This window comes from Poromitra crassiceps (genome assembly GCF_964638095.1).
Source record: "Poromitra crassiceps genome assembly, chromosome: 22".
Taxonomy (NCBI): domain Eukaryota; kingdom Metazoa; phylum Chordata; class Actinopteri; order Beryciformes; family Melamphaidae; genus Poromitra; species Poromitra crassiceps.
In genome coordinates this window covers 7,014,774-7,027,820 of record NC_139647.1, presented here as the reverse complement: position 1 = coordinate 7,027,820, position 13,047 = coordinate 7,014,774, and the positions used below count along the sequence as shown (strand labels likewise).

General features: G+C 45.0%; 1 protein-coding gene across 1 annotated transcript in view; it reads left to right on the top strand.

The window, feature by feature from the left end:
* The window catches only part of adgrb3 (adhesion G protein-coupled receptor B3), a gene marked incomplete at both ends in the record, with an annotated part of 218,598 nt that overhangs the window by 157,628 nt on the left and 47,923 nt on the right, over positions 1-13,047 (top strand). The window contains one exon of the mRNA XM_083658277.1: positions 12,337-12,463. Coding sequence (XP_083514403.1) covers positions 12,337-12,463 — 127 coding nt within the window. The remainder of the gene's footprint in view (positions 1-12,336; positions 12,464-13,047) is intronic.

Here is a 13,047-nt window from a genome sequence, read left to right as displayed (position 1 = left end):
GTGAAGCCCAGTCGTCCATGAGGCACTCAGAGTAGAGTCGCTGCTCCTTTGCGTAGAAAGGAGCCAGTTGAGGTGGCCTCCCTATAGGGAGGTGTTCCAGGCACGTCCCAGCTGGGAGGAGACCACGGGGCAGAGCGAGGGCTGGGTGGAGAGATGATGATATCTCCATGCTGGACTGGGAACACCTGGGGATTCCCCAGTCAGAGCTGGCTAATGTGGTGGGAAAGGGAACTTGAATCCCCATACAAAAATCCCATTCCTTCGCTACTCTATTGTAGGCAGTGTTGGGCTAAAGCATTACTCACCACTCGTTACATTGTTTCAAAGGTAATAACATGAATTCATTTGTTACTCCTGTTACACCTCTGAACTGGGGTTGTGTGGATGAGATTGCATCCTCTCTTCATTATATCTGAAAGAATTGACATAATAACACAATGACCTTTCATTGTGCACTTGGGCAAGATGATTTGACACTTACATACCCTTGTTTCTCTGGAGCCTCTGTCCGATGTTGGCTGCTTTGTGCCTGCTCACCATCTCACGTGCAAGTCTGTGTTATTTTGCATTGAGTTTGGTGTCGTGATGCTGTCGTTTAGACAGATGAAATTCAACGTCATGTTGTTTTACTGTATAAAGTTAAATGCACACAATAACAATGTTCCTGTGATCCTGTTCGATGATTAGTCAAAATAGTGGGACTCCTTCCACCCGGAATAAGTAGAATGTGTTGTTGTTGTTTTTGTTGTTGTTGTTTTTGTTGTTGTTGTTGTTGTTGTTGTTGTTGTTGTTGTTGTTTTTGTTGTTGTTTTTGCGTCAGTGGCTCAACTGAGAGGACAACTAATTATGACAACAAATCGGGGGACGCGGGGGCGGGTTACAGTTTTTGGACAATTTAACGTAATATAATATTTCGTTTTTCATTAAAAAAAAAGCAACTGTTTTGATTGGTAACTATGATTTTATTTGTGAAACAGACATAATAACTGTAACACACGACTGAGTAACATGTCACTCCCCAACCCTAGGTAGTGGATATTTAGTGTGTGCTACATGCCATAAGAGATGATTAGTTTCTAACTTTAAGTTGCGGAGATTCAAGTTCTGAATCTTACAATTCTTTCTTCTTCTTTTTTTGTAAGCTGAATTTGGTTTGAGGGAAAGTGTGGCTAATGGCTATATTACAACACAATGTATGATATGATCATTGTGTTGTTTATTTGAAGTTGGATTTTTGCAAATACTTTTGATTCATCTATTCAATGGGAGGCCTAATAGCTGCTGTGGAGGCACCGGTTTAGCCAACAGTTGATGTCAGGTTGTTATTTTGCATTGGGAATTGTGCAGGGCTGTCCTCTGTCGTGGTATTTGCGGGCAATGGCTCTATGCATCGACTGCGTCAACTGTTTTTGAACAGTAACGACACAACTGGGACAACTCTGCTCCACTCTCTCTCTTTGACTTTCACGAAGCAAAGTGCTTCACGTCAACAGTTGTCTTTGTCTCTTAAGTCCTTTGAATCAGGGGAGCACAGAAGGACTCTATGGTATGATGCTATATGGTACATTATGATGATTACGTTCCATTTCCAACCACTCTGAGGACTCATTGAGGGGCTAATGTAGCCTACAGTACCAGCTGTCCGCCATGTTGGTTCAAAGCAAATGACGGTACTCATTGTAACCATTTGCAGAATGAAAATGTTGATCTCAAAGTGGAGTGCTTTGTCCTCTGGTTTGCCTGTGGTGTTTGACTCACTTGAACACTGTATCTGAGGCATCGACATCCTCATATCTGTGGCAATATAGGGAAGAATATGTTGTGATATGTCTGTGCATGTTACTGTGAGCTACTAGTGCTGCCACGACCATGGAACCTATCAAAGAAGGAAGAGTCACAGTACCAAAGTCACGCCCTCTTCCAGGTTCGCCATGGGGTTTCATTCCCCATTCACTTTTTTACATTGTTTCATAAAAATGCTTCTAAAAAAGAGTTTGACTTGGTCAAACCAAGCGATATCTTCAGAATTCAGAATCAGGAGAGACCATAGAACATTTGACTTGGTAAATGGTAAATGGCCTGCATTTATATAGCGCTTTTATCCAAAGCGCTTTACAATCAGTAGGTTCACCCATTCATACACCGATGGCGGCAGGCTACCACGCAGGGTGCTGGCACACCATCAGGAGCAATTTGGGGTTCAGTGTCTTGCCCAAGGACACTTCGACATGCAGACTGGAGGAGCCAGGAATCGAACCACCGACCTCTTTCATCCGAAGCGATTAGTGGACGACCCGCTCTACCTCCTGAGCTACAGCCGCCCCAGCCACAGCCACAGCCTCACTTGAACCACAACGTGGATACTATTTGGAGACCAACAGCAAATAAATGAATGCACACATTTGGACAGCCAGTAGCTTATTTGTGTCTGCTTATGCGCGTGTGCTTTCATTTGGATTCGCTGCCTTGCTCATGGGCCCCAGAGAGTTTCCCATTCTCTTACTCCGCTCACATGATGTTGCTACAAATAAGACACTGATTAGCGCAGTGTTATTAAATATGCTGCTGTTTAATCTTAAGAACTGCAAAATGTTAAACTTCCATTGTTCCTCTGCAGCAGTTGTTTACTTACAAGATAATTTTGCTGGTGAATGGAGCCACGCATAATAATAATTGGAGCTATCTAAATAGATCCAGCACCAGAGGTGTCAGTGCAGCTGAGCGTGACGGAGGGAGGGAACGTATAAGGCAGCAAAACGAAATGAGACAAGGCATGAATATGCAAAAAAATCTCTTAAGTTGTGTGACCTACTCAAAAATATCTAATTTGTTCAAAAATAATAATATAAAAGATATAGTGAAATGATATACTGTATATGGACATCTATTTAATGCAAGTGTAGCATTTTAAATAGATAAATAGAAAAATGGCCTTGACAAGATAATTGTCGCCGTGAAGTTGCTTATTCTCGATAAGGTAAACAAAACAAAATAAGAAAAACAAGTAAGAGCTGACATTGTAAGTTTCGCATTGCTGTAGGTACACACTACTTTTTGTGGCATGGTTTCAGCGTTGTTCTCCTGAAGGTTGTCATGTTCTTCTGAGCCGATTGTACAGAACTGTCGTGTCATTCGGTTTGGCTCAGTGGTTATCTGACTGTCAACAGTGCAGAATGAAAACAGATGCCCACACACTGGACCACAGCTCTCTAAATGCTGTGAGAAATCAAAGCCCTCTCTCCCAGGGGTGCCCGTACTGTTTTCATTTACTCTTCAAGTCAACACTTCCCCGGCACCAGGGGTGCCCGTACTGTTTTCATTTACTCTTCAAGTCAACACTTCCCCGGCACCAGGAGTCAGCAGGTCAGATGCTTACAACTTTATTGCTCTTTCAAATGTCAACATCCACACCTGGAGTTACCACCGCCCCACTGCTGTGCCAAGGGATGGGTCTGAATTACATTTCAGTGAATTGAACGTAATAATCCATAGTATTCAATAAGCAAATACAGTTGGTTGAATTTACTGAAAAAAAGATCTAGCAAGATCCCTCCTCTTTTCAAGATTGTAGTTAGCAAATTAGTGGGATCAGTTAACTGCAATCCTGCTCCATGTAATCTGTTTACTCCCGACCCAGATAAGATATTGAAAAATGTTCTTTCTAGTATTGGGGCAGCGTATGCCTATAAAACTTTAAATTGTCTTGATTATGAACCAAGCAACCCCGCTATAAGGGGCACAGTGATGCAAAGCAGCTTGCTAAATTATAATGAGAAAGATTAACTAGATGCCAACAAGTCTGGAGCCCTTCTATCTTCGGCCCCGATGTTGTTACGACTCTAAAATATTTCACCCTTCTCAATACTACCTAGTCCTATCTATCTTATTATGATTATTATTATTATTGTTGTTGTTGTTGTTATTGTTATTATTACTTGTGAGAATTTAGGAGTCATTTTTGTGAGTCCAGTATGAGCTGGAGCCCAGTTCATAGTTGTTCTTTCTTTTAGTGATTTGGAAACCGTAATTGTAGCTATTTAGTCTATCCAGACTGCCTCTGCCTATGCAACATGACTGCAGCTTTTAAATATAACCCAAGAAAGAAATTACTTATATATATATATGGGGCGGTTGTGGCTCATGAGGTGGAGCGGGTCATCCACCAATCAGAAGGTCGGTAGTTCCGCGGCTCCTCCGGTCCGCATGTCGAAGTGTCGCTGGGCAAGACACTGAACCCCAAATTGCTCCCGATTTGCACCCAAATTGCACCCTGCATGGCAGCTTGCCGCCTTTGGTGTGTGAATGGGTGAATGTGGCACATTGTAAAGCACTTTAGATAAAAGCGCTATATCAACGCAGTCATATATATATATATATATATATATATATATATATATATATATATACAGTGATGGGCAAGCTACTTGGAAAATGTAGTAAGCTAAGCTATCAGTTACTCTCGATTAAATATAGCTAAACTACATTGAAGCTATCCCCAGAGAAATGTAGCAAGCTAAGCTACGAGCAACATGGCAAAAGCAGCTTGCTACATCAAAGCTACTTTTTTTCTCACATTGAATCAACTTCATGTCAAAGAACAAGTTTCCACCAAACAAATAGGCACTTGTTGTCCGTCATAATGGAACTGGAAGTGCTTTATTGGCTACACAGGCACACATGACATGCAATGTCTCCTCCTGTTTAATCCAAACCCCAGCAGAAATCTCCACTGTGTGCTTTGCTCATGGATTTTCTCTGGCAAGTAGCTTGTAGCTTTTGCGGGAAGCTACAAGCTACTTGGGTCTATAAATAGCTTAGCTACTGAAAAAGCTACTTGGTTCAAAAGTAGTGAAGCTACCACCAAGCTACTGAGAAATGTAGTTAAGCTATGTAGCTTCGCTACTTGTAGCAAGCTACTGCCCAACACTGTATATATATATATATATATATATATATACAGTATAATAGTACAATGTTTCTCCCCTTTCTGTTGCCCTTCTCTTCTCAAAGCTTCTGTAGATCTGCATCAGGTTTAGCAGCATCTTTGCTCTCCTTTACTCACCTCTCAATCATATTTGACGGACAACTTTATCATTTAAAGTCACTCCTTGCTGTAAGCTTGACTTTCTATCAGTTTCGTCTGTATGGTGTCCTCTCTGTAAAGCACTCTGTACTCGATTAGGAAAGGTATTCACATAAATAAATTAATAAAATGGAGTAGATTATTATTATCACCACAGCATCAATTTAAATGTTGCCTCCTTTTACAGCCCAGTTGAACCACAGCGTAGCCTACTGTCTGCAGGGGTGGGCAACTGGCGGCCCAACCTCACTCAGTGTGGCCCCCCGGGTCGATCCCCACCCGCCCCTCCCCACAAATAAATAAATACACAAATAAATAAATAAATAAATATGGGGAAAACAGAAAGCGTGTCACATACCTGCCAACACTTACAAGATGCCAGGGATTTCCTTTACACTGAGTTCTCTGAGGTTGTAGACAAACACGCTCCTTGGAAAATTGTCAAAGTCAAGGGTGAACATCTCCCCTGGATCAGTCCTGAACATCTCCCCTGGATCAGTCCTCAACTCATTAGTCTCTTTAGGCAGAGGGACAGATAAAAGCATGGTCAACTTTCCCTCATACAAGGGATGATGCTGATTGGGAAGTGTACAGGCAGCTGAGAAATCTGAGTAAGACTAAAACCCGTAATGCAAAGTCTAACTATTATGAAGATTGTCTCACTCGTGATTTCAAGAACCCTAAGCAATTCTGGAATAAAATAAAATCCATAATTAATACTTCTGATAAACATTCTATTAACCAAATAAGAGTTGCTAATTCAATTATACAAGACTCTCTATGCCCAAGCTTTCAATCAGCATTCCTCCTCTGTCTGCTCTACCTTATTACCTTACCTTAATACTGGCCCTCCTGATTGTACCTCGCAGTAGTTCTTTTTCTTTTAGAAAGATTTTACCAACCGACGTTTTGAATGCCATCAATGAATTCAATGTCAACAGTGGTGCTGGTCTTGATGGACTTGAAAACAACGTTTATCAAACTAGCTTCCAATATTCTCATACAGTATATCCACTTGCGGATTTATTCAACCTTTCTCTGTCTCTATGCGAGCTACCTGCTATCTGGAAATGTGCACGCATTACTCCACCCCATACGGGAGGTGATGTACTTGACTGTAATAACTATAGACCGGCCATATCTATCATTTGTTCTGTTGCCAAAATCTTTGACAAATTAATTTATGATCAACTTTCACATGATCTCAATACTAATAATATCCAATCACTATCGCAATTGGGTTTCAGACCTAATCACTCCACAGCTACTGCTTGAGTTCAATTGACGAATGATGTGTTTTCTGCAGCAGATCATAATGGTGAACTCACAGGTGCCATTTTTATTGATTTGTCTCAAACTTTTGATTTTGTTGACCGATTGTTGACACGAGCGCGGGCGGTATTATGGACACCTAGCATGACATGTTTGGTACAAATGGATGCCTTGAAGAAGCCTGCATCAACCTCTGAAAGACAGTCATGTCGGCCCTCATTTTGTCCCGTTAGGACAAAGGGAGCAAGTGGGCACTGTTTTTTTCTGAGATCAGTGGAAGATTGTTGTGGATGATGTTGTTGTTGTTGTTGTTGTCATTTGTTGTTTGTCGAGTGGGAGACGTGTCTAGACGGGGTTTTTCAAAGTCTGAGACTGTGGGCGTCCTCCCAGACAAAGCTTGAGCCACAATCGAGCCAAGATAGCATATTACTATTTGACATACTTCACAGTTCACACTACCAAATACATTTCAGATGTGTTTCTGCCTCTGGGAAAGTGAGTGGGGGGGAAATTCCCCAAACTACTGGTACCTCTGAACTCTCTCTTTAACCACATCACACAAATGTAGACTATTACGATCTCCTTTTGATAGCGAACGTAATATTGTTTCACTTCCATTCACTGAGCCTCCCCTGAAACTGCTTGGAAGCCCCCCTGGGGAGGTCCACCTCCCACTTTGAAAACCTCTGGTCTAGACTCCATGTGGGGTGACACATACACACACACACACACTTCCTGGACCCATCTGTGGTGGAGCACCTGGAGCTGGCCAAGCTGCCTCAACACGGCAATGGCTTCCATGCAGCCATGGGAAGGCTAAGACGCTAAGACTGCAGCTCAGTCTGCTCACTCAATCAATAATACCGGCACCTCCGGGCAGCTTATTGAGGGAGCGTAGCTAGCTGGACAATGATGAGGTTACAGAGCTTCACTGCTCGGCTAATCACACCATCTGGACTCGTAAGTGCATTGCTGGGACTTTCACATAAGTTATGGGTTTAGTAATAAGATCCCCAACCTGTCAAAGTCAAGCAAGGAATGGGATTCTTGAGCCACCGTCTCTCTGTTTCAGCCACAAGGGCTTCATACTGGACACGTGTAACCCCAGAAGTGGAAGCAGGAGAGCGCGGAGAGCATGATTTCGAATCCCGCTTTGCAAAGTGCCAAGAGAGCTAGCCCCCTTGGCGGGGCTGGTCGCGGGCCTTTATGCTGGGGAGTGGGTTTAACCAACAACTCACTACCACTCAGGACTGCATGGCGAGGACTCTGATTCACTTGGTTACACGTCTGCATGTCTCCTCAACATGCACGATTGAGTATTGTCACTTAGCTTGTAGTGTCACTTAGCTTGTAGTGTCACTTAAGCTGTGTTCACACCGAGATATTTATTTTTCTCTCTGTCGCTCAATTCAACCCTTTGGAATCGCTCTGTCGCTCTGTTTAAATCACTCGTCAACAGGCACAATAATTGACATCTGGGGGCTATAACGTTACGCAATGTCGTGATATTTGTCCACTACGAGCCACCGTAGTTGTTTACAAGCTAAGCCTATCAGCGTCCTCCTAACGTGAGCTCTATACCAGTAGTACAGACTTTACTTCATGTCAGCTGTCAGCCTGTCAATCAGCTGGCTCAGTGGTAGAGCTGTCGCCTCACAGTCAGAAGGTCCTGAGTTTGATTCTCGCCTGGGACACTGTGGGCGCTGTGGTTGTGTTCCCCCCCATATCTTCAGTGCCTACTGCCCAGGTGGGGTATCTCGTCGTAAGGACCTTTCTCTCTGTGTGGAGTTTGCATGTTCTCCCTGTGCTCCCCCAGGGGGTTCCTCCGTATATAACCCCCCCACTAAAAACATGCAGAAGATCAGATCGTCATCGTCATCCGACCAGTGACGACAACATCCGAAGTTGGTCCCCGGGCGCTGTACGAGAAAGCGACCACTGCTCCTGGCCTGCCCCCCGGAGGAAAGGACATGCCTGGATGGGTTAAATGCAGAGGACACTTTTCACCGGCCACCGTCAGCATGAGTGTGTTGTGGCCGCATGCATGTGTTGTGGTGTTCGTGTGACAATAAAAGATGGGGCTTGTCCCGTTACGAGCTGTCAATGCGTTTTGTTGCCACACAATAAACCAGCGGTTTGTTCCAAGCCAGTGTGATCCTTGACTCACTCTCACACGGCAGCCAATCGGCGTTGAACAGCGAGCGACTGATGCCAGCGTAATTTCGCTCGAGTTGGGATATTTCATCTCGGTCGACGAGCGAATTTTCTCCCTATCGCTCTGTCTCTGTCGCTCGGACGCCCAGCGATTTTTCTCCCGGGCGAATATATGCTCAATCGCTCATTTGCATTGGCTTTGTATGTAAACTCGATGCCAGCGAAAAACCTTAATAGGTCGGTGTGAACGCAGCTTTAGCTTGCAGTGTCAATTAGCTTGCATCTTGATACCAAAACCAACATGTACAACTGGAGTGAGAACACATTCTGTCACATTTGGATTGTGGAGAGAGCCACTGTTGATGCCAGGCTGTCAACAAGTCTTTGCATGGATGAGAAGTGGTCAACACTGTCACTTTCTCTCTGGGATGTGTTCTCTCTCTCCACATTCTGTGGCCACCACGCCCCGAGAAGGTCAGACCACACGTCAAAAGTGCCGTCTGTGAATCCCCCAGAAAGGGAGCTGGTCCTGTCAGCTTCTCTCACTGGCACAGAAGATGATTTGTGGAGGAGCAAACATCTAGCAAGTTGGAAGTTTTCAAGAGATCTACTGTCCAAGGGTGAGCCCTCGCTGGCACTGGGAGTGGCAGCTTCATGCCAAAGTTGTGAAGTGGAGCCGTCACATCAGTTCGTTTTTACCTCATTCCCACATGTGTTTGCCTCTGAATGTGCTCATCATGGATGCTATGTGAAAGGTGCCATGAGACCCTCCTGAAGAAGTCTCTATGTGGGATGCTATGTGAAAGGTGCCATGAGACCCTCCTCAAGAAGTCTCTATGTGGGATGCTATGTGAAAGGTGCCAGGGCACCCTCCTGAAGAAGTCTCTATGTGGGATGCTATGTGAAAGGTGCCATGAGACCCTCCTCAAGACGTCTCTATGTGGGATGCTATGTGAAAGGTGCCATGAGACCCTCCTCAAGACGTCTCTATGTGGGATGCTATGTGAAAGGTGCCAGGGCACCCTCCTGAAGAAGTCTCTATGTGGGATGCTATGTGAAAGGTGCCAGGGCACCCTCCTGAAGAACTCTCTGATATGTGAAAGGTGCCATGAGACCCTCCTCAAGAAGTCTCTATGTGGACTGATGTGAAAGGTGCCATGAGACCCTCCTCAAGGGGTCTCTGCTATGTGGGCTGCTATGTGAAAGCTGCCAGGGCACCCTCCTCAAGAGGTCTCTGCTATGTGAAAGCTACCAGGGCACCCTCCTCAAGAGGTCTCTGCTATGTGAAAGGTGCCAGGGCACCCTCCTCAAGAAGTCTCTGCTATGTGAAAGGTGCCAGGGTACCCTCCTCAAGAGGTCTCTGCTATGTGAAAGGTGCCAGGGCACCCTCCTCAAGAGGTCTCTGCTATGTGAAAGGTGCCAGGGCACCCTCCTCAAGAGGTCTCTGCTATGTGAAAGGTGCCATGAGACCCTCCTCAAGAGGTCTCTGCTATGTGAAAGCTGCCAGGGCACCCTCCTCAAGAAGTCTCTGCTATGTGAAAGCTGCCAGGGCACCCTCCTCAAGAAGTCTCTGCTATGTGAAAGGTGTGATGCAGGGTTGTCACCTAGTGATCCATCCTGGCTCTTCTCTGCAGGGATGTTTCATTGTGAAGGTGTTTTTGGCTGCATGCCTCTGGGTGAAAGCTCTCTGTCTATTCCTCATGCATTCAGTTTGGCTTTGCTAAGATTACTGTTCACTTGGGTTTACGTCACATGACGTACAGCTCCCAAACCACAGAGATCACTTCTTTTCATAGTTTAAAATTGGTCTTACCCAGAGGATCAGTGAGCTGTTTGAACTTTCACTTATATGAAGCCATTGTAGAAGTATTGCAAATTGACTGCGAGTATTGCGATAATTCGCAATTGCGTCGTCCGCATAGACTGTGGTAGCCTACATAGTGCAGACTATTTTTAGCAAGTTAGAATAGGGAAAGCACTTTGCTGGCAAGGGAGAGAGTAGCCTTATCCAAATGCAACTATGGAGACAGAGCAGATATTTATATTATTTCATTCAATGTTAGATTGAAAAGATGAAGACGTTGAAGATGAAATAATTGATTGATTTTAAAGGGGTGAAAGTGGAACTTGCTTCGTGGTGTTGCTGTTTGTACAAAACAGTCACCCACAATCCAATTAGGGAGAAGAGAGGTGAAGGGGAAGAGAGTCGAGGGTCTTGAATTCATTGCGTTGCTGTGTGTGTGTGTGTGTGTGTGTGTGTGTGTGTGTGTGTGTGTGTGTGTGTGCGTGTGCGCGTGCGCGTGCGCGTGCGTGTGTGTGTGCGCGTGCGCGTGCGTGTGTATGTGCAGAGACCCCCGAGTAGGCTATTGGACTGTCAAATGGGAATGGCTAATGGGCTCCGAGAATGGAACTCAAACCGCTTTGAAAGGGTTGCAGGATTAATGAATATCGCTGCATTATTTATTGATCCGATGACAAAACCGGATTGCGTCACGCATGCAGAAGCCACTTGACACGATGCTCAACATCTGTATGCTCCTAAATCATTCAGAGCAATCTTCTAGCTGTGTCGTAACAAACGTGGCGATACTTTTGGCTTAAGTGACGAATGACGGCAAAGTAACTTGTGTGACAACAACAAGTGCGTGGTGTTTGTGCATGTCAAGAGAATTGGTCATGTCGGCTTGTGCGCATGTGTGGGTGGCAAAGACTCTCGCGTTCATCTCTCATTTTTGTGTGTGAATAGAGTTTTCACATCGCTTCATCAATTGTAGCCTATTAATTTTCCCTGAAGGTTGAAAACGAGTTGGAGCGAATGACGAATGGAAGAGACACGCTCTTTTCATTTCACCTACTAGTGGCGTGTGCGTGTGTGTGTGTGTGTGTGTGTGTGTGGGGGGGGGGGTCTGGCTGCAACCATTTGCGCTGCTTCCACGGGGAGGTATTATTCTGCGGTGATTTTTGTCAGATGGTCATATCGGGGCAGCATCAAAGGATGATTTTTTTGTTTGTAATTAACAATCAAGAAACACGCGTGGGTTCAAACAATAGCACGATAGTCCGAACGGAATAAACAGATTTTGCGACGACAACTCCGTTCTATTTTCTCCAGTTGTCTCAGCCTCCCCCTCACCACAGCAGCGGGGAGGAGGAACAGAGTATCAATCTGATGCTGTCCACCGCTTCCAGGGTGAAAATCCCCCTAAGGAAGCGTCCAAAAGCTGCTAATTAAAGCGGTTGAGGAGGGGAGAGAGAGGGAAAAATCAACCGAAAGGGGGAAAAGACAGGATTAAGACAGTCAGGGGCATTGAGCGGCAGAAGGAAAAAAAAAAGAAAAACGGGGAAAAATACAATCGTTTGGAAAAAATCCTAGACGAATACACCTCAAACGACAAACGGGTAAATATGAGATGCGCTCTTGACTGCAAAGCGTTGTCAGAAAATGATAGTTAGTGTGTGTGTGTGTGTGTTTGGATATCAATCGTTGCTGTTTATCTGCGTATAGAGAATCAATCAGCACCGGGCGGCAGTGGACAGCTCCGTGCGTCCTCCCCCTCCTCTCTCTCTCTCTCTCTCCCTCTCTCTCTCTCTCTCTCTCTCTCCTTCTCTCTCTCTGCTGGAGCTGAAATGTTGCTTGTAGCCTAAAGAAGCCGTGTCGAGCCGTCTATTGGTTTCTTTTTTTCCTTCATGTTAAAGTCTCTATTGGGCTGCGTGCGCAGTTCGTGATAACAATCCGGAGCGATGTGGAGAAGCCATGTCAAGTCGTGCCACCGCTGGGACTTAAGCGCCTAATTGCCTCTGCCTTCTCCCTCTCCTCCTTGTTGCAGGAACGATTCTTGGGGAAGCTGGTCCACAAAAGGATGTAAAACAGTGCTTACAGATGCATCCCATACTAAATGCTTATGTGATCGTGTGTCTACCTTCGCCATTTTGGCTCAGCAACCAAGAGAAATAGTAAGTAGGCTATTGATTTGTTTGTTCACTCACTGTTAGCTGCTGTAGGCTAATGTAGACATGTAGCCATGCGGGGTGTGCTAATTTCCATTAGATAGGTCAATACTAATAGGGCTGGGGTTCTTTTCCTTTCTTGTTTAGTTATTATTTAGATACTCTAGGGGTGTGCATGCGCGGGCGCGCGTGTGTACGTGCACGCGTGGGTGGGTGTGCGTGCGTGTGCGTGCGTGCGTGTGTGCGTGTGTGTTTATCTCAACAATCAATGGGAAGTCGGTCTGGTTTAGAGATTGAAGTTGTGATTTGGAAGTAACTAACGGAGTAACTAACAAGGTAGAGATGAGATGACTGGAAACAGGTTGTGACATCAGTGTGTCAATTAGGCAACTATAGGTGGACTATAGGCCTATAATTCTTTAACAAGGTAAAGTAATTACATTTGAGGCCATCTTTACAGTAGGCCTATATACCCTCCCCAGCATCCGGATACATGAATAGGCTACTCAAGCAAAAGAAAGAGGAAGCTACACTACAGCATCCTTAATGTCGGGCCTGTATCATTCACCAGCAACGTACACAACAGCCTA